The following is a 23,332-nucleotide window of genomic DNA, read 5'->3' as shown; positions in this document are numbered from 1 at the left end:
CCATAGTGCCTAGGAGCCCTAGTCCTGGATCAGGACTCTGCACAGTACCTAACTCCATAAACACACCACAAAGTACTGATTCCTTTGCCTCAGATCTGAAAGACACCCTAAGGCTACACCTGGATTATGAGGTAGGAGTATAATTTCCCCTGCTTAAGTGTGTGTAAGCAAGCAGCTTTCATTAAGCTAGCACAGGTATAAAGAGCAGTCTAGTTGCAGTAGCCTGGGTAGCAGCTGTGAAGGCACAGCTGAGCCATGCCAAGTACCCACTGGTTACAGGGAGGTTGTATGTACTTTGAACAGCCCAGCTGTTTGTCCAACCACAGCTGTACTACTTAGACTCATGCTAGAGCTAGTGTGAACATATACATAAGCAGGAGAATCACACTTAGGCACATCTGTACTACAGGCTGTGTAAACTTAACACTTTCATCTGAAAATGTTCTACCAACTGTTACAAGGGGCAACTAATCACTGTAATTTAAGATTTTTTGCAAGGGGTGAATTTCCACAGTTAGTTACTCTGCATCTGACTGTACTTTTGTATATTGTCAATTTCAGTGTTTCCCAATTTACAGTGTGGTCATATGGCCAGGTAGGCTTTGTCTAGATGAGGATTTTTGGCCATGCTGTAAATTAACTGATCTTCAGTTAATTTGAGTGGCATAACATGACTGTAAATGTTAACATAGACATTCGTCAAATATTTACTCCTGGTCTTGGTTCACGCTGGGCTGCAGCACAACCAGAAACAAATGTTTGTAGAACATCTAGATTCAGGATTCTAGTGTTCATTAACGTCAATTAGAGTTATGACATAACCAAAATCTCTGCATTAGGACTTACCCAAAACTTTCCCATGTAGGTATATCCTTAAATGATTGAAATTGATATCGTTATACCAGTATTACCCCAAATGCAGAAATGTTCGTTCTGGTATAAGCATACCTTTTTGGTCTTTGCTTATATCACTTGGGAAGGGGATTCAGTTAAATCAAATAAGCCACACTTACGTCAGAAGGCCTGGTCTAAACAGTTTTTCTGCCTGTATAACTACTGCAAGGTCATAAATCTAGGAACAAGGAATGTTGGCTGTACCTACAGAATGGAGGACTATCTCCTACAAAACAATTACTATAAAAGATTTGAGGGTCACAGTGATCAAGAGGTGCCATGATCAGTGTGTAAGTACTCTTGCAGGTGGCAAATACTAAGTACTAAAAGATTCTTTACTCTGCCAGAGATGGGTATGACAAGAACCAATGTCTAGAAATAAAAGCCAGATAAATTCAAATTAGAAATAAAATGCAACTTTTTTTAACAGAAGGGGATTAACCACTGAACCAAGGGAAGCAGTGAATTCTGCATGTCTTGATGTCTTCAGATTAAGGCCAGATGCCTTTCTGGAAGATATGCTTTTAGTTAAACACAAGCTATGGGGCACAAAGGGATAACTGGCTAAAATATAAAAGTCTACATTATACAGGCATTCAGACTTTATGATCAGTGGTTCCTTCTGGCCTGAATCTATTAATCTATGCGTTTGGCTATGAAGTGACTTTTTTAAAGAAAACTGAACAGCTAGTGTGGAACCAGTTATACCAGTAGAAATAGTTTTTTATAAGGGTTTAGCCTATTAGTGTCACTCTGGGGGTGGGTTGGGTTATATCTATATCCATATAACTGTTAACTCTTTCCAACTGGTCTTAGTCAATTTCTCTCAATGTTTTTGTGTGGGTCTCTTCACACAGCAAGAAGGGTGAGAAACATTTTTAAAAAACAAGAGAATGATCATACCTCCCCTTCCCCCAAATGGCTGGGAACACAGAGGTAGGGTCTATGTCTATATTGATCTTGTTTGTTAGTGGATTACATAGCAATTTGATGCATCACTGAACAAATTAAAGGGACAGCATTAGCTTTATCAGGATGGAAGTGTCTCTGATGGGATCACTTTCTCAAAGAAAGGTCTGGATTTTGCTCTTTGTCTAGGACACCCTGGATTCTGGCCTGAACAAAAGGCATTAAGCAATAAGAAGCAGGCTGTAGTTAGAGCATGGCAACAGAAATGAAACAAGCATGTACATCACTGATCATAACAATTATTTTGAAAGGAGCACTGATCCTTCGTGGCATTCTGAAAGAATCCCACTTAAAAAAAAACAACCTTCTCTCCTCTAGTTCCTGTTTTTCAATCCCCTGCTCTTACTAATAAGAGGTGTGTTCTTGAAAACAATCTTTTTGTTTCATCAGTTTTCCTGCTCCAACAACACTGTTTTTAAAACTAGTGATTTGAATAAGATGGCTGACTTCACCCTCCCCAAATGTCTTTGCCTTTCATACAAAAAAGTGAATAGGTGGTCTTGGTTCAGTTCCTGTTGGACAGAAATGAATATTTCCTAACTGAAAAATATCATTGCTTAACTATTTTAAAAGCCCAAGGCAATAATGAGCTATCCAAACCTACACTCACATGTGCAGATGCAGTGATTGCATAGATCAGTACCAATGTGTACACGCAATTATCTGATCTTTTGCATCCACAAATGGTCAGATTCAGTACATTGAACTGGTGCATGCAGTATGAAAGGCTCAATGGTCATTTCTTTATACTAACTTCTTTGCCAGATAGAAGCAGGCCTACTGCTAGCTATAGAGTGAGGAAGGCAATAAATACATCCATAATAACAGAGGGATGCTCTTCCTCAAGCATATTTTGAATATTTCCTATGGCTTACATTTCAAAATATTTTGGAACGCAAGGTCAAAGTATGGGCCAGATCCAAAGCTGATGTAAATCAAAGGAGCTAGTTTAATGTCAAATGGAATGCCAATTTATACTACCTGGAAGTCAGATGCATTGTTCTCTATGGACCTCTATTGATTTACCTCTAGCTGGGGCTCTGCCCCGTTGACTTCCATGTAGTAAAGCTGATTGACACCAGCTGGAGCTCTGGCCCTCCCTCTCTGGAATTCTGTATTAGGGTCAGATTCTATTCTGTAAAAATGCTAATAAGTGCACACCAAATCCAAGCACTCTTCTATTTCCCATTAAGTGCACAGGGAAACATGTACTCCCTGGCCATAGCTGACCCTAGGCATCCCTCAATGGGGCCTCTCTATAATGCATGGGGGCAGCAGAACAGGTGGCATAGCCCCAGCCTGTATAAATCTTTCTACCTAATCTCTGCTGAGTCAAGAGGGGATGATCTGTGTCCCTCACTCTTATCTACGTAGGCCTACCCTCTCCTTATCCTCTCCCCTTATGTGAATCCCAGTCCTTGAAGTATGCAGAGAAAGGGGAAACAATGCAGCAAAAACACCTTCTAGAAGGGAAAGGTGGGATGCTTCACCCATCAGTCTTGGGGGAGGGGGAGATGATTTGGCCTCTATTTCTTGTTCATATAGTCTAAACTACCCTCCAAATATTGTCATAGAGAACTTGATTTCCTGCTCCAAAGCCGACTTATATCAATAGGAGTCTTTCCTCTGACTTTACTGAATACTGGACCCATGCATGAGATGTTTGAACACATAGGTTACTTTTATTAACTCTCCTACAAAAATTAGAGGGGCAGATCTTGAAGCTACATCAATGTGGAAGGATGGCCCAGTAGCTAGACTACTTGCTGGTGACTCAGAAAAGTTGGGTTTGATTTTGTGCTCTATCACACATACCCCGTGTGATCTTAAACAAATCAATATGTGAAAGTACACTAGGGAACTGTTATTGCACATAATCATCTGCTACATGGACCAACTAATGGGTAACACATTAGTGCTCTTTAAAAATCACACTCCTGCATGTGCTCATTACCCCACTGTGGAGACAAGCCCGAAGTCTCTGTGCTTCAGGCCCTCTCTTGTAAAAGGGAGTTGATATCACTTCCCTATCTCTTGGGGTTATTATGAGGATAAGCAACTTAAAAACTGTGAGGTGTTCAGATACTTGGCTCCCGTAGTACCATAGTAAAATAATACATTGTTAAATAGTTGTCTTAGCAAAGAGTGGCCCTAGACATGGCTCAATAAAACTTGTTCTGTAATGCCATAAGTTCTGAAAACCACATCCAATTCTAAAATTTCAGGGAATGGTCTAGGCATGAATGGATACTATTCACTTGATTTGGGTGAAAATCAGAAAAACCTGAGTTCCATTAAAATGACCATTCAGCCACTCGGGGTGAAGCAGTGATTTTTAGGGTGAGTGGGCCTCATTGAACTGTAATGACTTCCCCCTGCCCCCACTCCATCTAAGCACCTTGACACATCAGTCTGGTCAGAATCCTACTGACATTGGTGAAAATTGAACAGCCTGATTTTAGTGGAACGAAAAATTGATTGCTTGTTTAGATAATCTTGATCTTACCTTCACCTTTGTCAATATCTACCTCTTGGGTTAATAAAGCTTGACATTCATGTAATTGGTCAATATATCTCTGTTAATGATATCATTCCTTTATTTTGGCAGGTAAATAAGCTCTATATCACTCAGCTACCACCTAACCAGAGCACATGACGAATATAAGCAATGTGACTGAATTTGTCCTCTTAGGCCTCTCCCAGAATCAGAAGCTGCAGAAAATGTGTTTTGTGCTGTTTTTATGCTTCTATGTAAGCATTGTTCTTGGAAACCTCCTCATTGTTCTCACTGTAGTTAGCAGTCAGCGTCTGAACTCACCCATGTATTTCTTTCTGAGTTACCTGTCCTTTGTAGACATCTGCTACTCTTCTGTCACAGCCCCCAAAATGATTGCAGACTTCCTCACTGAGAAAAAAATAATCTCCTTCATTGGCTGTATAGCACAGCTGTTTGGAGTCCATTTCTTTGGCTGCACTGAGATCTTCATCCTCACAGTGATGGCCTATGATCGCTACATTGCAATCTGCAAACCCCTCCACTACACAACCATCATGACTAGGCGCGTATGTGGCCAGCTGGTGGTGGCCTCGTGGGTAGGGGGCTTTGTGCATTCCATGGTACAGACTCTTATAACCACCCACTTACCCTTCTGTGGGCCCAATGAGATTGACCATTATTTCTGTGATGTTCACCCTTTGCTACAACTGGCTTGTACTGACACCTATATTGTCGGCATCATAGTTGTTGCTAATAGCGGGATGATTGCTTTGGGTTGTTTCCTTCTCTTGGTTATATCCTACATTGTGATCTTAATCTCCTTGAGGACACGTTCTTCTGAAGGGCGTCATAAAGCTCTCTCCACCTGTGGCTCCCATATTGCTGTAGTGATTTTATTTTTTGGGCCTTGCACGTTCACCTACATCCGCCCTTCTAGCCACTTATCAGAGGACAAGATGGTTGCTGTGTTCTACACTATTATCACCCCCATGCTGAATCCGCTGATCTACACATTAAGAAATGAGGAGGTGAAAAGTGCCATGAGAAAATTATGCAGCAGAAAAGTGATGTCAGATGGGAAATCAAAAGGGTGACATGCAGAATTATGTTATACAAACCAGGAGGAAAATGATAATGTTCATGCGAGATTTTAAATAAATGTATTGCTTTCAGTTCATCAGTGAACATTCCCCTTGTTTTCCCAGGAAAGCAGAAAACAGACAAACCTCTTTCAGCAACTGCAATGGTTCTATTTTAAATGTTCATATTGGTAAGATTATTCAGACACTAAACTTCTAATTAATAAATAATGGATGGTGAACATTCAAAAGACTCCAACATTAACCAAATTTTACTTAGATTGTAAGCTCTTTGGAGCAATGGCTGTCTTTTTGTTTTGTGTCTGTACAACACCTTTAAAATTGGGGCTCTGGCCCATGGTGGAGCTTGTAGCTGTTACCACTATAAGAATAAAGAATATGATGATAAAATGAAAATAGGAAAAGCACAGTTCAAGTACACCATCCAGTTAGCCACAATTGTGCCCTCTCCGTCTCAACTTCTTTTTAATAGAATGTTTCTGTATATATACACTAATTTATTTCACTCAGTGGAAAACCAACAGCTGACATAGAATCATAGATTATGGTTTGAAGAGACCTCAAGGAGATCATCTCGTCCAACCCCCTGGCTCAAAGCAGGACCAACACCAACTAAATCATCCCAGCCAGGGCTTGGTCAAGCCTAACCCTTAAAAACCTATAAGGATGGAGATTCCGCCACTTCCCTGGGTAACCCATTCCACTACTTTACCACTCTCCTAGTGAAATAGTGTTTCCTAATATTCAACCTAGACCTCTCACACTGCAACTTGAGACTATTGCTCCTTGTTCTGTCATCTGCCACCACTGAGAACAACCTAGCTCCGTCCTCTTTGGAATCCTCCTTCAGGTAGTTGAAGGCTGATATCAAATCCCCCCTCACTCTTCACTTCTTCAGACTAAATAAGCCCTGTTCCCTCCGCCTCTCCTCATAAATCAAGTGCCCCAGCCCCCTAATCATGTTAATTGCCCTCCACTGGACTCTTTCCAATTTGTCCACATCCTTTCTGTAATGGGAGGCCCAGAACTAGAAGCAATACTCCAGATGTGGTCTGAGCAGTGCTGAATAGAGGGGAATAATCACTTCCCTTGATCTGCTGGCAATGCTTCTACTAATGCAGCCAAGTATGCTGTTAGCCTTCTTGGAATAAAGGCACATTGAGTCATACCCAGCTCCTCGTCCACTGTAATCTCCAGGTCCTTTTCTGCAGAACTGCTGCTTAGCCAGTCAGGCCCCAGCCTGTAGCTATGCATGGGATTCTTCTGTCCTTGCCTGATAAATATACCATTTTATATTGTATCCTGTTGTTGTAAAGCCATGATAATTTTAAAAGAGAATGAAACTAATCACATATTAATGGAGATTTTTAGCACAAAAGGGAAGCAGCCATCTTTCTTGAGAGTAGGCTGGCTTCTGTCCCTTTGGAATGAAAGGGAGGCAGTGGCCATTTTACTAGGGGCAACCTCATTGCCATCTGCAAAGGCTGTGGAGCAGTCCTGGCCATCTTAACTGAGGCAACCTGTGGTTTCAGTCTTATTGAGAAAAATGATGCACAGGAGCAATTTTGGAAAAAAAGTTTGAAACTTTACCAGTAAGAATGGCATAGTGGATCAGACCAATGGTCCATCTAGCCCAGTATTCTTTCTTCCCAACAGTAGCCAATGCCAGGTACTTCAGAGAGAATGAACAGAACAGGTAATCATCAAGTGATCCATCCTCTGTCACTCGTTTCCAGCTTCTGGCAAACAGAGGGTAGGGAAACCATCCCTGCCCATCCTGACTAATAGTTATTGATGTATCTATTCTCCATAAATGTATCTAGTTCTTTTTTGAACCCTGTTATAGTCTTGGCCTTCACAACATCCTTAGGCAAACAGTTCCATAGGCTCACTCTGTGTTGTATGAAGGAATCCTTCCTTTTCTTTATTTTAAATCTGCTGCCTATTAATTTTTTTTGACCCCTAGTTCTTGTGTTATGAGCAGTAAATAATACTTCCTTATTTACTTTCTCCACACCAGTCATGATTCATAGACCTATATCATATTCTCTCCCCCGGCCCTTAGTTGCCTCTTTCCCAAACTGAAAAGTTCCAGTCTTATTAATCTCTCCTCATATGGAAGCTGTTCCATGCCTCTAATAATTTTTGTTACCCCTTTCTGAACCTTTTTCAAATTCCGATATATCTTTTTTTGAGATGGGGTGACTACATCTGTACACAGTTTTAGAGATGTGGGCGTACCATGAATTTATATAGAGGCAATATATTATTTTCTGTCTTTCCTAATGATTCCCAATGTTTTATTATCTTTTTTTGACTACCACTGCACATTGAGTGGATGTTTTCAAACAACTATCCACGACTCCAAGATCTCTTTCTTGAGTGGCAACAGTTAATCTAGACCCCATCATTTTGTATGTATGTTTGGGATTATGTTTTCCAATGTGCATTGCTTTGCGCTTATCAACATTGAATTTCATCTGCTATTTTGTTGCCCAGTTACACAGTTTTGTGAGGTCTCTTTGTAACTCTTCACAGTCAGCTTTGGACTTAATTATCTTGAGAATTTTCCTATCTGCAAATATTGCCCCCTCACTTGCCACCCACCCCTTTTTTCAGATCATTTATGAATTTGTTGAACAGCACTGATCCCAATACATATCCTTGGACACTGCTCTTTACCTCTCTCCATTGTGAAAACTAACCATTTATTCCTAAATTTAATTGTTTTTTTATCTTTTATCCAGTTCTGATCTATGAGAGGACCATTCCTCTTGTCCCATGATTGCTTACTTTGCTTTCGAGCCTTTGGTGTGGGATCTTGTCAAAGACTTTCTAAAAGTTCATGTAAACTATATCAGCTGGATTATCCTTCTCCACCTGCCTGTTGACTACTTCAAAGAATTCTAATAGATTGGTGAGGCATGATTTCCCTTAACAAAGGCTACATTGACTCTTCCCCAATATATTGTGTTTATCTGTGTGTCTGACAATTCTGTTCTTTACTATAGTTTCAACCAATTTTTGTGGTAATGAAGTTAGGCTTACTGGCCTGTAATTGCCAAGATCCTAGCCTTTTAAAAAAAATTGGTATTACATTAGCTATCCTCCAGTCAATTGATACAGAGGATGATTGAAGTGAGATGTTGCATACAACAGTTAGTAGTTCTGCAATTTCAATCATCCGGTGTCCCCACTGATTGTTTGGTGGGCTTTCTGCTTCTGATGTGCTTAAAAATATTTTGTCTGTTAGTTTTTGTGTCTTTTTCTAGTTGATCTTCAAATTCCATTTTTGCCTGCCTAAATGTACTTTTACACTTGGCTTGCCAGAGTTTATGCTCCTTTCTATTTTCCTTAGTAGAATTTGACTTCCAATTTTTAAAGGATAATGTAGTAGGAAGAGAGCCTAAAATAGAAGCCCTTGTATCAAAGGCCTGGTATAAGGTAGAACCTGCTCATGGTATCTGTCAAGAACAGGGCTAATATTGCAAAAATACTGTGAAGGAGCAGGGAGACTGCAGCCAGGCACAGCAGGGGTTAAAGAACTCCTCTGGGTTCAGCTAGCTCCACCCCATTATACCTGCAGCCAATGCCAGGCCTAGAGGGGGGAGAAAAGAAGGGAGCTTGGCTCAGTCAGGGGCTGATTGGCAAAGAGGTGGGAGCTCTCTGTATGTCTGCCTGAAGGCAAAGACCAGCAGCCTGCCTACCAACACAGCCACTGGAGGCAAGCAGGTCTTCTCCTGCCAATAGGAACCTGCAGACAAGCCCGAAATGTGGGGAAATTGGATTAGTGGGGCTATGCCCAAAACTAAAAGGATTTGCATAGGGAGCAGCCCAGGAAAACAGGTCCTGAAGCCCTCCTCATGTCTGGGAGAAAGGTTCATCTCTCCTATTTAGAGGTGAGTGACATAGGACCCTAGGTCAGGACCTGAAGGAGAGGTCAGGTTCCCCTTCAGACCTCCCACAACCAATGATCTAGCCACTAGGCTGCCTGGTAACAGAAGGTCCTATCACAAATACACATTCCTAAAAAGTGCTAAGTGCAGGTACTCATGCAAACACATCCCAAAATCAAGTGGTACCAAAACATCCCAATATCAAAAATGGTACAAAACATTGCCCCAAAATAACAAACTCACTGACCCCTCCTAAAAGGTCAGGATAACACTACGTAACTTGTTTATATCAGGGTACAAAAATGTATCTCAGAGGAGATATCTCTGGGCAGCCTAGGGGACAGTGGAAAGTCTTGCCACTGACGGAGCTGCGTCCATTGTCATGGGCATATATCTTAATATCCTCAGAGTCTTCCAGGTGCTATTACTTTGCTTCATCAACAATAAATCTGTCTGGATGCCTTCATACCTTACCAGATCTTGTGATCATTGGGCAGTTCGCTCAAGATCTGCTGTGCCAGTTGTCTGTGCAGAGTTGGAACAGCACACAGGGAGAACACACATATGCAGACAAACATAGAATCATAGAAGATTAGAGTTGGAAGAGACCTCAGAAGGTCATCTAGTCCAACCCCTGCAGGACGAACCCCAACTAAATCATCCCAGCCAAGGCTTTTTCAAGCCGGGCCTTAAAAACCTCTAAGGAATGAGATTCCACCACCTCCCTAGGTAACCCATTCCAGTGCTTCACCACCCTCCTAGTGAAATAATGTTTCCTAATATCCAACCTAGACCTCCGCCACTGAGACTTGAGACTATTGCTGGTGTTGGTGTGGGAGATAATCAGTGGAACATGGGGCTGACAGCTCTGCGGACAGTATGGGATACAGGACAAGCCCAAACACAAGGTGGTATGGGAAGGTTCATGTGTCTTTCCCTTTGGCATTGCAAGAACCTTCTTCTGGTTCTGTGGTAACAGTACCAGTTGATAAGGCCTCTGAAAGGGCCAGATGTCCACTCAAGTCCAGATCTTTTGAATCTGTGTTTTTTCAGTGCTACAAAAAGCTGACATGGAAGGGGAGTATGTTGTTCTATCTGCCCTTTATAACAGGGATTCCCGACCCATGGAGCTTAAAGGGTTCTGTCCAACCAAGGTACGACTGGGTATGAAAGCATCAAACTGTTTCATTACAACACAAACAGGAGACAGTTTGACATAGAAAATAAGATGTTTCAATCTGTATTAAGTAGAAGCTGCCCTTAATTATTTTAATACAAAAATAAATTAAATAAATGTTGACTGTCATAATCCTACATGACATGTCCTGTTATGACATAACTTCACAATATGACATGTAATTATGAACCACTACTGAGAAAATAATAAAAGTATCATAAAAATGAAAATAAAGTAAAAAAAATTATACACATAAAATTGATATTTTTTCCTGAAATTAAATTTTCTGAACCAAAACCACTCTTTGTTTTGGGAAGATTTGTTTTCATGGTAATTTTCATTGAAATCAATATGATTTCATGAAAAAAAATCATTTACATTGATATAATGTTTTCTGACAGAAAACTTTTAACAAAAATTTTCTGACCAGCTTCACTGGCAACCTTATGGATGCACATGAGCATTTTATGTACTCTGTGACCTTGCTAAAATATACCAATATCATACTGAGCACTTATGGGCCAAATGTTTGATGCCCAGTCAAGCACAGCTGTGTTCCTGCAGTGTCAGAACAAATCATTGCAAAAAATGGCATCTCCATACTTCATTTGCATATTTTTGCAGTCCAGCAGAGCTTCAAAATTCTGGAGGTTTCAGGTACAACTAACAATCTCTTTTGATTGTTGATAAGTTAGTAACTTTTGAAGTAGGACTTGGGATCTGATGATAACTTATTTTTTAATAATCTTGTTCTTATCCCAGATACACACCAACACAGGAATGCCATGCTAACATTTACAGAAACTTAGAGTAAGTCCAGTGTGCGTAATTAAAACTTCTTTGGAAACAGAAGTTCTGCAAATGATGCAAGTCTTAAATTAAATTTTACTGTGCACACATCTAAGTACTTAACTACAAACTGAGAATATGCCATGCACAACAACAGTTAGGGGAATCTCCAGATGCTGAAATAAACTTGGAAAAAAAGAATTACAAAATTACAGGTATTTGGGGGGAAATCCATAGTTGTGGAACTCCTGCAACTCTTAATAAGTGCCCATTTAAAATGGTGGTGTTAAGAAGTGAACATAAGAAAATTAACAAAAATGTGAATAATATACGGACTAAAAGGAACTTCACAACAATTGGCTACCGGAATTGTATAAATATGCAGATAAGACATTTGTTTGCTTCACCCAAACGTGCCTGGTTAAAGCAAAACAAAAAATTTATTGATGAATATATCTACAACCAAAGCAGCAACTTTGGGTCACTATGATCCATTGAATTCTTTTATTTGTTTTGTGTAATTGTAGAATTTGGATGACCACTGGTCTGTTCATGAAACTGTTTGCAAACCCCAAGCTTTTCACAGATTTTATCACAAATTCTTCTGAAAATGGGTCCCAGAAAGAGCACTTTTCCACCTTTCATTATTCTCCAGATGAAAAAGTTTTGTATTCATCCCTTCAAGCAGGGAGTGGGAAGTATATCATATGGCTTAAGTGTCCTGTCTCACAAAAGAATAAATAACAAAGACTGGATAGAGTGAGCAGCTGATGAACAAGCCACAAATGAATATCATTTGGCCAAACTACTGTCCAAACACTTATAAACTACCCGTCGGGCTCAATGGGTAGTGATCAATGGCTCCATGTCTAGTTGACAGCCGGTTTCAAGCGGAGTGCCCCAAGGGTCAGTCCTGGGGCCGGTTTTGTTCAATATCTTCATTAATGGGGCCATTGACGGATCTGATAAAAGCTCGGGCCCCGAGATAGTGAAGTGGACAGATGCGGCGGAAGCAGCATTTGCAGATTTGCGGACAGCCCTATGCTGCCATCCGGTACTCATGCCCAGACTTCGAGAAGGAATCATCTGCAGACGGACGCCTCGGAGGTGGGGACTCGTGCCGTCCTTTCCAGATGGTAGGAGGAAGGAAGCACCCCATCTTGTACCTCAGCCGAAGCTTCTCCCAGGGAACAAAAATACGCTGTTGTGAAAAGGAATGTCTGGCGATAAAATGGGCTATGGAGACTCTCCGCTACTATCTCCTGGGGCGGCGGTTTACCCTTGTGACTGATCACGCCAGCTCCAGTGGATGATAGGAACAAGGAAAGAAATGCCAGAGTGACGCGGTGGTTCCTCTCTTGCAACCTTTCCATTTTCGGGTCCAGCATAGGGCTGGAAGCCAACATGGCAACGCTGATGGCCTCTCACGCCAACACTGCCTCTCGTCCCGAGTAGCCCAACCCTTGGTGTTGAGCAAGGGGGGATATGTGATACAGCATGGCCAGAGGGCAGCATAAGAGTGTTAGCAAGGGCCTTATTCCCTGCAAGGGAGGAAGGTTTGCTTTAGATTAGCTAGAACAGCTGTGGCCAATTAGAGCACCTGACTTCAGTTAGAGCACCTGACTCCAGTCATGGGATATAAACCCCTGCTTCAGTCAGACAGGGGTGGTAGTTGAAGGAGAAAGGTTGGATTGGAGCAGAGTGCAGATTACAGAAGAGAAGAGTTTGCCAGAGAGAAACAGAAGGTTTGGAGGAGCTGCGGTGGATTGGGAAGCCCAACAGAAACCCTAGGTAAGGGGCACCAGGCTTGTATAGAAGAGAGGCGAGAAGCCTTCACAAGCTGACGGGAGAGAAAGGGGAAGAAACCGCTAGTCAAGTGGTTCACCACAACCCCAGGGCCCTGGGTTGGGACCTGAGTAGAGGCGGGCCCAGTCCCTCCCTCTCCACTCCCTCCCCGACACTAGGGGAGTGATTAAGAACTGGTTCAGAGGCAAGCAATAGCGCCCAGAACCTACCCCAGAGAGAGAAAGCGCGAGACCCAGCAGAACAGTACCGGCAATTTGCCACAACGCTATACATAGACTAGAGGGACTCCCTCCCCCTTAGCCTAAAGTACAGTTACAGCAAACAGAGGTAAAATATCCTTCCAGCAAAATACACTTTTGCAAATAAAGAAACAAACAAAAGACTAATCCGCTGTGACAAGTTCCTCCTCTACCTTGGTGGTCTGCGCTTATTTGCAGATTTGCTCACCTCAGTGATCTTCCCCTCTTGTGAACCCGCAATCTGGGTCAGCTCCTCCTGTGTCTGATCAGGAGTTGGGAGGTTTGGGGGGAACCAGGCCTGCCCTGTACTCCAGTTTCCAGCCCAGGGGATTGCAGCTGTCTATAGTGCCTCCTGTAACAGCTGCATGACAGCTACAACCCTGGGCTACTTCCCATGGCCTCCTCAAACACCTCTTACCTCACCACAAGGACCTTCCTCCTGGTGTCTGATAATGCTTGTCCTCCTCAATCCTCCAGCAGTATTTTTTCTCTCTCTCTCTCTCTCCTCAGCTCCTTGTCCTCTTGCTCCCAGCTCCTCACACACACTTCTTTCTCCTCTAGTTCTCCCTGCCTGACTGGAGTGAGCTCCTTTTTAAACCCAGGTGCCCTGATTAGCCTGCCTTGATTGACTGCAGGTTTCTAATTAAAGTAGCTATCTCCATGCCTTCTAGAAAGATCTTAATTGGCCCCAGGTGCCTTGATTAACCTGGAGCAACTACCATTTGGTTACCAGAGTACTAGGATTTGTTTAGCCTGGGGCTAAACATACCTGTTCTCCAGTACTCTTACTGTAGCATCTGGCCTTGCCCCATCACACCACCTTCTAGCTAGTACTTACTATTTTGAACATGAGAGACTGTTTCAGAAAGATTGGAGAAGCTGGTTGCACATCTGGTCCCTCTTAGCCCCAAGAGAGAACAAAGAATAACACAAACAGCACAACAAAAGACTTCCCTCCACCAAGATTTTGAAAGTATCTTGTCCCCGATTGGTCCTTTGGTCAAGCATCAGCCAGGTTCACTGAGCTTGTTAACCCTTTACAGGTAAAAGAGACATTACCCTTAACTATCTGTTTATGACAGAAGGAGATTCCACACCTCCTAGGTAACCCATTCTAATGCTTCACATCCTCCTAGTGAAAAAGTTTTTCCTAATATCCAACTAAACTTCCGCACTGCAGCTTGAGACCATTACTTCTTGTTCTGTCATCAGTACCACTGAGAAGAGTCTAGATCCATCCTCTTGGAACTCCCTTTCAGTAGTTGAAAGCAGCTATCAAATCCCCCCTCATTCTTCTCTTCTACAGACTAAACAATCCCAGTTCCCTAGCCTCTCTATAAGTCATATTCTCCAGCCCCCTAATCATTTGTTGCCCTCCGCTGGACTCTTTCCAATTTTTCCACATCCCCCCGCCCAGTGTAGGGCCCAAACTGGACACAGTACTCCAGATGAGGCCTCACCAATGTCAAATTGAGGGGAACGATCACATCCCTCAATCTGCTCGCAATGCCTCTACTTATACAGCCCAAAAGGCCGTTAGCCTTCTTAGCAACAAGGGCACACTGTTGATTCATATCCAGCTTCTCGTCCACTGTAACCCCGAGTCCTTTTCTGCAGAACTGCTTCCTTGCCATCGGTCCCTAGTCTGTAACAGTGAATGGAATTCTTTCCGTCCTAAGTGCAGAACTCTGCACTTGTCCTTGTTGAACCTCATCAGGTTTCTTTTGGCCAATCCTCTAATTGTCTAGGTCCATCTGTATCCTATCCCTATCCTCCAGCATATCTACCACTCCTCGCAGTTTAGTATCATCTGCAAACTTGCTGAGAGTGCAGTCCACCGCCATCTCACCAGATTAACGGGAGGAACGACAGGAGGAATGGCTCGAGCCATAAAGGGACCTGGGGTTTGGGAAGAGTGGTGGGGGCCGGCCAACTAGCCCCAGGCAGGGGTAATAACCGGAATGAGGGGACGTGTTATGAATGTGGGAATTGGGGCATATAGCAGCCCAATGTCCCAACAAGAGGGTGCCTATGCAGTGTAATCTGGGGAATTATGGGGAGCAATGTGGCCTGATCAACCTGGTAGGGTTACATTGACCTCACATGGATTTACCAGACCAGTAAAAATGAATGTGATAAAAACCATAGCATTAATAGTTCGGGAGTGCTGTCACGTTGGGGCTCTGGAAAGTTGGTGAACAGACCAACTAACTCGGGCCAAAAGCACAGGGGAACATGCGTACATGGCACCGTGAACTTTTACCCTACAATTCCAGTACGGATTGAAATCCAGGGAATACCACCAAGATTCTGCAGGAGTAGTCCCCAAGCTCCCTTATCCTGTTTTGATTGGAGCGACTTCCCTGGGTTTGAACCTACGGACCCCGATAGAGGCAGAAGAGGGTAGCAATCCCCAGGTTGAGACAGAGGCAACTAAGATAGCCTGGCCCCAATGTTTGCTGAATTTGCTCCAGAATTGTTCTCATCCCTGCAAAACCCCGCAGGGCTAGGCGAGAAGAGGGCAGCTAAAAATGGGACCAGGATTCTGGCAGCTAATCAAAGACTTCCCTTGTGGTAGGCGAACCGCCCAGAGACGAGGAGAAGGTTCGGGTCACGGAGGACTCAGAGGAGGGTTCCTGGCCCAAGTGGGAGCACCCCAGGGGAAGAGTTGAAATAGGCCCCCTGGAATTAGTTCAGTTCAGCACTGCACGTGAGGACCTTGGGCAGGACCAGGCCGAAATCCATATATGCAAACTGAGGGAGGAGGTAGTGGAAGTAAATGGAGTGCCTGTAGAGAAAAAGTCAAAGGCCCAAGGCCATATTACGTGCTCAACGTGATCTGTTGTACAGAATAGAGCAAATACGAGGGGAAGAAGTAGAGCAACTCCTAGTCCCACGGAAACACATAAGGGCCGTACTAGATTAGCTCCACAGTCATTTATTTGGGGACCTCTAGGGGTAGACAAGACGCTGGATAGAATACTAAGAAGGTTTTATTGGCCAGGAATACGAGTAGAAGTCCGCGTTATTGTGCCTCCTGCCCTGAATGCCAGCTGCATAGCCCCCGACCTACTTGCGGGCCCCACTAGTACCTTACCTATTATTGATGTCCCGTTCGAGAGGATAGCTATGGACATAGTGGGCCCCTAGAAAAGTCGGCCCGGGGCACCGAAACGTACTAGTCATCCTTGACTATGCCACACGATATCCAGAGGCCATCCCTTTAAGAAACCCCACGTCTAAGGCAATAGCTAAAGAACTAACTACAGGTTTTCGCCAGAGTGGGCATCCCTAAGGAGATCCTGACAGACCAGGACACCCGTTTATGTCAAAACTAATGAAAGACTTATGTGCCCTGCTCCGTATACAAGCCATTCGGACCCCGTCTACCATCCACAAACAGACGGGCTAGTCGAAAGATTCAATCGAACCCTTAAAAGTATGATCGGAGGTGTGGCACAGGATGGAAAGGACTGGGACACTCTTTTGCCGATCTAATGTTCGCTATACGGAAGTTCCCCAGGCGTCACGGGTTTTCTCCCTTTGAATCTTTATGGACGCCACCCACCGGGATATTGGATATCGCCAAGGAGGATTGGGAGGAACAACCCAACCCAGGAAGAATATTATTGAGCATGTAACACAGATGCGAGAGCGGATAACTCGAGTAACCCGATAGTACAGGAGCATTTAGAAAAAGCACAAGAGGCACAGCGGACATACTACAACCGTCGGGCGAAAATGCGAAGATTTCAGCTGGGGAACGGTGATGGTGTTAGTGCCGACCACAGAAAGCACTCCTAGCCAGTTGCACGGACCATATGAGATAGTGGAAGCCATTGGAGAAGTGAATTATAAGGTTAGACAACCAGACCGCCGGAAGCCAGAGCAAATATACCACATCAACTTGCTGAAGCCCTGGCATGACAGAGAGACGTGTCTGGTCACTCGAGGAGCCTACCTCAGGCAGATGGCCCGCAGGAGCAGGTAAAGATATCTCCTGACTTAACCCCAGAACAACGGATGGAAGTCATTGAAATGATCCACCGGAACCAGGACGTATTTTGTCCCAACCAGGTCGAATGACACTTGTCCAACATCATATGTCATCAGCCCCGGAATAAGGGTGACGATAAGACATATCGAATACCGGAAGCTAAAAGGGAAGAAATTAGGATGGACAGTGCGAAAGATGCTGAACTCGGGGTCATTGAAGAATCCACAGCCAGTGGTCCAGTCCGATCGTACTAGTCCCCAAGCCTGATGGCACCCTGAGGTTTTGTAACGACTTCCGGAAATTAAATGAGGTATCCCACTTCGATGCCCTACCCGATACCACGCATTGACGAGGCTGGTTGACAGTTAAGGCAAGGCCCAAATACCCTAACCACCTAGATACTGACCAAAGATATTGGCAAAATATTCCCTGGACACAAGGATTGCAGGGAAAATAGACTGCTTTGTTCTACCAACCACCAGACATGGGCAATGCTTCCGAAGTACACTGTCCTCCCTTCGGACTCGCCGATAAGCGGCCAGCCTGCCACATTCCAAAGACTGATGGAAAGTAAATTCACCGAACCGCAATCGCCCGAAACTATGCGCCGCCTATCTAGACGACATAGTGTCTTCAAACCACAATTTTGAGGACTTCAATAACTCAGTCATGGGTTAGGGGTTGTTATAAAAGTGGATGGGTAGGGTTCTGTGGCCTGCTTTGTGCAGGAGGTCAGACTAGATGATCATATTGGTCCCTTCTGACCTACGAGTCTATGAGTCTATGAGGTGACCTCCTGAGGTCCCTTCCAACTCTGTGATTCTATGAAATACCAAATTAATTCAGAGGAAATCAGGTTCATTTGACAAATGATCTGCTAAGCCAAAACTGAGTCTAATTCTCAGTGAAACGTATTTTAAAAGAATAGTTTGGTTTTTCTATGTGCATCTTCTGCGAGAGATGTCACAGTCTGTTTTGTTTCATTACAGCTAGGCTAACATGACATGACTCTCATTATGGATCAATTCAGGACTGGTTATGTCGGTGGATAAATGAGGGTGTGGGTGAGGGTGTTTATTCCCACTCCTAATACATATTTTGCACAAGTGAACAAAGGGCAGCCACTTCCTAAATCTGTGTGGAGTTTGATCCAGATCCCAGTGAAAACAATGGGAACCATTCACTGGCTTTCACCGTAGGAACACAGCACCACTATCCCACAGGTGCTGGGTCCCCCTTCTACTCTCCAGCTGTAGGCCCAGAGCAGTCAGGCAGTGGCATGTAAGCAGCATCTTGTGACAAAATGTAGCAGGACACATTTGGACATACACTACCTCAGAGTCCTCATTGGCTGATTTTGCTATAATGTCTCTTCTGCAAAGCTAGCTGAATCATTCCTTTCATGGGCCATTGTGTTGTCACAGCTGAAGCCTGTAACTTTACTGCATGAGCACGTAGAACAGAAATCCAAACGTTGTTATATCTCTTATTTAAGTGATTGTTTAGGACTAGAGTGAGGTAAAAATTTTCAACTGAAACTTTTCTCCTAGCAAAAAAATGCAGATTCAGGCAAACTGAAACAATGTGTGTGGGTTTCACTGAATTGTTTTGGTAAGGGTGGGGGGGGACCTTTAAAAATTTAAGAAAAAAATATTTTGTTTTGATATTTTCTAAAATAACTTTCAATTATTTGGTTCAAAATGACTTTTTGTTTCAAAATTTCCTTTAATTTTATTTTTAAAAAAATAATTCAAAATCACTCAAAATTAAACAAAATGTTTAATTATTGGCAAACAAAATGTTTCATTTGACCCAAAAAAACTTTTTTTAACTTTTCAATTTACCAAAATTTTTGTTTTTGGTTCAACCTAAAACAGATCCCCCCCCCGCCAGTTTATCTTTGGAATTTCCAGTGAAATAAAATAAGTCTATTTACACAGCTCTAGTTAGGACAGATGGCTGTTCACATACAGCATTTCCTAGAGGGCTAACTGTCTGTTGCCAGACTTCTCAAGCTCTTGCTTCCTGAGCATTAGGAGATAACTGAAGATTTTGACAAAGAAGTTCCTGCAATGTCTTGTTATGTAGGAAGGTGTCAGTAGAATGAACCAGATACGAACGAGATATGAGATGAAAGGTCTCAAATCTACAGCACAATCAGTTGGTAAAACATGGGAAGTTGAGAGGGATTCATATCTAATTCTAAGTGAGGCACAGAACAACTAAAGGGATTATGGACCAGATTTTTAAAGGTATTTAAGTGTTACTCAGCTCAGTATCACAAATCCTGAGTGACTTAGATTGCTAAATCCCGTTTAAAAAAGTGATTTAGGCACTTAGAAGCCTAAGTCTCAATGTGACTTAGGCTAGGTTTACGGTGGGGTGGGGTGGGAGGGTCGACCTAAGATTCATGAAGCTGAAGTCGGAGTATGTTAGGTAGATTTTACCTGGCTGTTAGGACGGCAGTGAGTCGACTGCTGCTGCTCCCCCATCGACTCTGCTTCAGCCTCTCACCAGGGTGGAGTTCCGGAGACAATGGCAGAGTGATTGGGGATTGATTTTATTGTGTCTACACTAGACACAATAAATCGATCCCCGATAGATTGATCACTACCTGCCAATCTGGCGGGTTGTGTTGATGTACCCTTAGGTTGCTAAGTACCTAAGTCAATTTTGAAAAGGGAGTGTAGCTAAGTCCCTTGTAACACTGAGCGGAGAAATGCCTAAAAATCTGGGCCTAACTGTCAACACACACCAAAAGTTTGCCTGAAGGATCAAAGCAATATGCTTTAGCCGCCTCTTCACTGATTGCTTCCAATGGAGACAAAAATGCCTCTGGGAACTCATTACCCAAGGCAATGACATGCTACCACTATATGATTCACTCTAAATATTTCTGCTGTAACTTCACAGCCAGGAGAGAGAGAGAGAGAGAGAACTTTTTCCAAAATCTTGTTGGATCTTAGATTTTGCAGCGTGAGGGATGGAGACAGAGTTTCAGATCAGTTTCTGCCCCTAAAGGCAGAAATGGCCTCTATGGGTTTCAAACTGTGAGAGAGGTGGATAGGAAAGCATTGCTCTGTGCTTACAGGGACCAATCAATCCCAGGTCACTTAATTAGTCCTAGTTTATCTTTAGAGGGGGCAAATCACTGATGAGATTAGGTCTAATAGAATGGAAGAGAATAGAAAAGGAGGATTTCCTTATTGGTGCTGGTGAAAGCTGGGGAGATAACATTTTCCAAGAAACTATTAGGATCCACACCTACAAGCAGGGTAAGTTTTCCAGTATAGTTGAATATTTTACATTAATTCTTTTCATTTTTTACTTTTATACACATAACATAAAGGAATCTGTTTATTAGGGTTTCCATCTAGTCCAATCCATTCCATTAGTCTGAAAATTATTGAATTGGAGCATGACTGAAATCCTGTCTACTAATTTCCCTTTCTCAATTTGTATTGTTGATTTTTTTTAAAAGGTTAGTTTTTCTAATTCAGAAGCAATGTCTATCACAGCCTGTAGATGCATGTCCATACACTCTAAGAAAACCTGGATGACATTTTTCAGTCAAAAAATTTTTCAGCAAAAAATGCACACTTTCCAATACCAAAAAGTTTTATGAATTTGTGTTGGTTTTCCTAAATTATTTTTGTGTTAAAAACAAAAATGAAAACCAAACCCATAAAAGGTAAAATGTTTCATTTTGACATTTTCAGAATATGATTCCATTATTTGGTTTGAAACAACTTTGCCCTTCAATTAAAAAAACTAAATGTAAAAAGGCTGAAAAAATGATCAGAATTGAAATAAAACATTATTTGGAGGTCCAATGAAATGTTTGTCAATCTGAAAAAAATTTCTTTTTCAACTTTTTGATTTGCCAAAAATTTAATAATCAGTGGTCATAGATTTACATAGTCATATATTTCTTAAGCAGTATACAATTATTTTTCTAAAAGTGTAGATCCAAATATATAGTAGTTGTTAGTAATGGGTAGTACCTCCCATATGGGAGAGACTGTCAAATTATACAATATAATGTCATACAAGGAGTGATTTTGCCAAATTCCAAGAGTCTAGCTCAATGGGAACATGAACATTGTGGAAATTAATTAGTGAGTGATGAATTACCAAGATGTGTATTGTAATAGATATTGTTTATATACTTCAGTAAACACTATGGTTTATAGTACATTGAAGTGACTATTGACAGAGGCGTAGTGTCCTCAGTCAACATTGTATGTTTCTCTTAGAAAACAAATCCTGATGTCCATGTCAAGAGAAATCAATTTTTTGTTGTTACTTTCAAAAAGATAATCCTGGCTCATGATGATTGATGAGAAAACAGATGTGCTGATTGTTTATCATTTGACTCCTTAGAAATAAACAACACTGATGTCTGAAGCAATGTTACATAATTGGCTCACCAGTGTCAATGTCTGAATTCAAATCATAGCAAACTGAAGTTCTGCATGAGTTATCAGAGGCAAAAATACTAAAGAGAAGATCTTATTCCCCTTGATACATTATTACAATAATGCTATTCATGACCATAGCACAGAAATTTCCAGGTATTTCTGAAGAAAATACTCAGGCACCAGTTTTCATACATTGCTTCCTTAATGGGACATCTTAGACCCATATTTGGATGTTCAAATCAACAACTATGTGCATAAAGCGGGCATTTAGAAGCCCAAGGGACATTGTGAGAAAGCTATTCTTCCTGTTTAAAAAGACACAGTTAAAAAGGGGCTCAGTGAGCATATATAACAACACAATAAAAATAAGTTGCACTACATGTTCATATATCTCATCAATTCATTTTGAGTTGAATATCAGCTTCTAATGTTCCTTTGATTGAGATATTGGCATTGTTTTCTTTTTGGACAAAATCTACTTCTTTGGCTAATACATCTTGATGTTCACTGTGACAGCGATAAGCATTGATTTTTTGATTGATATTCCTTAATCTGTCATTACAGGTGATTTAATTTGGCACTTCAAGCTCCTCTCCTACTCTGAATATATGGAGAAAACAAACAATGTGTCCAAATTCATTCTGTTGGGACTCTCCCTGGATCAAGAGTTACAGCAAGTGTGTTTTGTGCTGTTTTTACTCTTTTGTGCAGTTATCATTCTGGGAAAACTGCTCAACATTATCACTATAAAGCGCAGTGAGCGTCTGAACTCTCCAATGTATTTCTTTCTTAGGTACCTGTCCTTTGTAGACATCTGCTACTCTTCTGTTACAGCCCCAAAGCTGATTGCAGACTTCCTTGTTGAGAGGAAAACCATCTCCTTTGTTGGCTGTATAGCACAGCTGTTTATGGTCCATTTATTTGGGGGCACCAAGATCTTCCTCCTCACGGTGATGGCGTATGACCATTACATCGCGATCTGCAAACCCCTCCATTATATGACTATTGTGAACAAGCATGTGTGCAGCTGGATGGTGGTGGCTTCATGGGCAGGGGCCTTTGTGCATTCCATGGTTCAGACTCTTCTGACTACGCAGTTACCCTTCTGTGGGCCCAATGAGATTGACCATTATTTCTGTGATGTGCACCCTTTGCTGAAATTGGCCTGCACTGACACTTACATAGTTAGCGTTATAGTTGTTGCCAATAATGGGATGATTTCTCTGAGTTGTTTTGTAGTGTTGGTTGTATCCTATGTTGTCATCTTAGTCTCCTTGAAAACTCGTTCTTCCAAAGGGCGTCTCAAAGCTCTCTCAACCTGCGCATCCCACATCACTGTAGTCATTTTATTTTTTGGGCCATGTATCTTCATCTGTATGAGACCTTCCACCACCTTCTCTGAGGATAAGATGGTCACTGTGTTCTACACCATTATCACCCCTATGCTGAATCCCTTGATCTACACCCTGAGAAATGAGGAGGTGAAAAATGCCATGAAACAATTATGGAGCAGAGAAGTGATTGTTGGAAGGAAATTAAAAATGTGA

At 42.3% G+C, this 23,332-nt stretch overlaps 2 protein-coding genes across 2 annotated transcripts; both read left to right on the top strand.

The window, feature by feature from the left end:
• The first annotated feature begins 4,515 nt into the window (after window positions 1–4,515).
• Window positions 4,516–5,454, top strand: LOC116821762 (olfactory receptor 4S2-like). Its single transcript, XM_032775176.1, has one exon. The coding sequence runs from the start codon at window positions 4,516–4,518 to the stop codon at window positions 5,452–5,454; it is 939 nt and encodes a 312-aa protein (XP_032631067.1).
• A 16,939-nt stretch (window positions 5,455–22,393) lies between these two features.
• Window positions 22,394–23,332, top strand: LOC116821761 (olfactory receptor 4S2-like). Its single transcript, XM_032775174.1, has one exon. The coding sequence runs from the start codon at window positions 22,394–22,396 to the stop codon at window positions 23,330–23,332; it is 939 nt and encodes a 312-aa protein (XP_032631065.1).

The sequence above is a fragment of the Chelonoidis abingdonii genome, chromosome 4, assembly GCF_003597395.2.
Source record: "Chelonoidis abingdonii isolate Lonesome George chromosome 4, CheloAbing_2.0, whole genome shotgun sequence".
NCBI lineage: Eukaryota > Metazoa > Chordata > Testudines > Testudinidae > Chelonoidis > Chelonoidis abingdonii.
Note: the sequence above shows the minus strand (reverse complement) of the source record. Positions and strands in the feature narration are given on the sequence as shown.

What these genes read in the sequence shown, in the direction of transcription:
- LOC116821762 (XM_032775176.1), top strand. Translation starts at nt 4,516, where the DNA reads ATGACGAATATAAGCAATGTGACTGAATTTGTCCTCTTAGGCCTCTCC.
- LOC116821761 (XM_032775174.1), top strand. Translation starts at nt 22,394, where the DNA reads ATGGAGAAAACAAACAATGTGTCCAAATTCATTCTGTTGGGACTCTCC.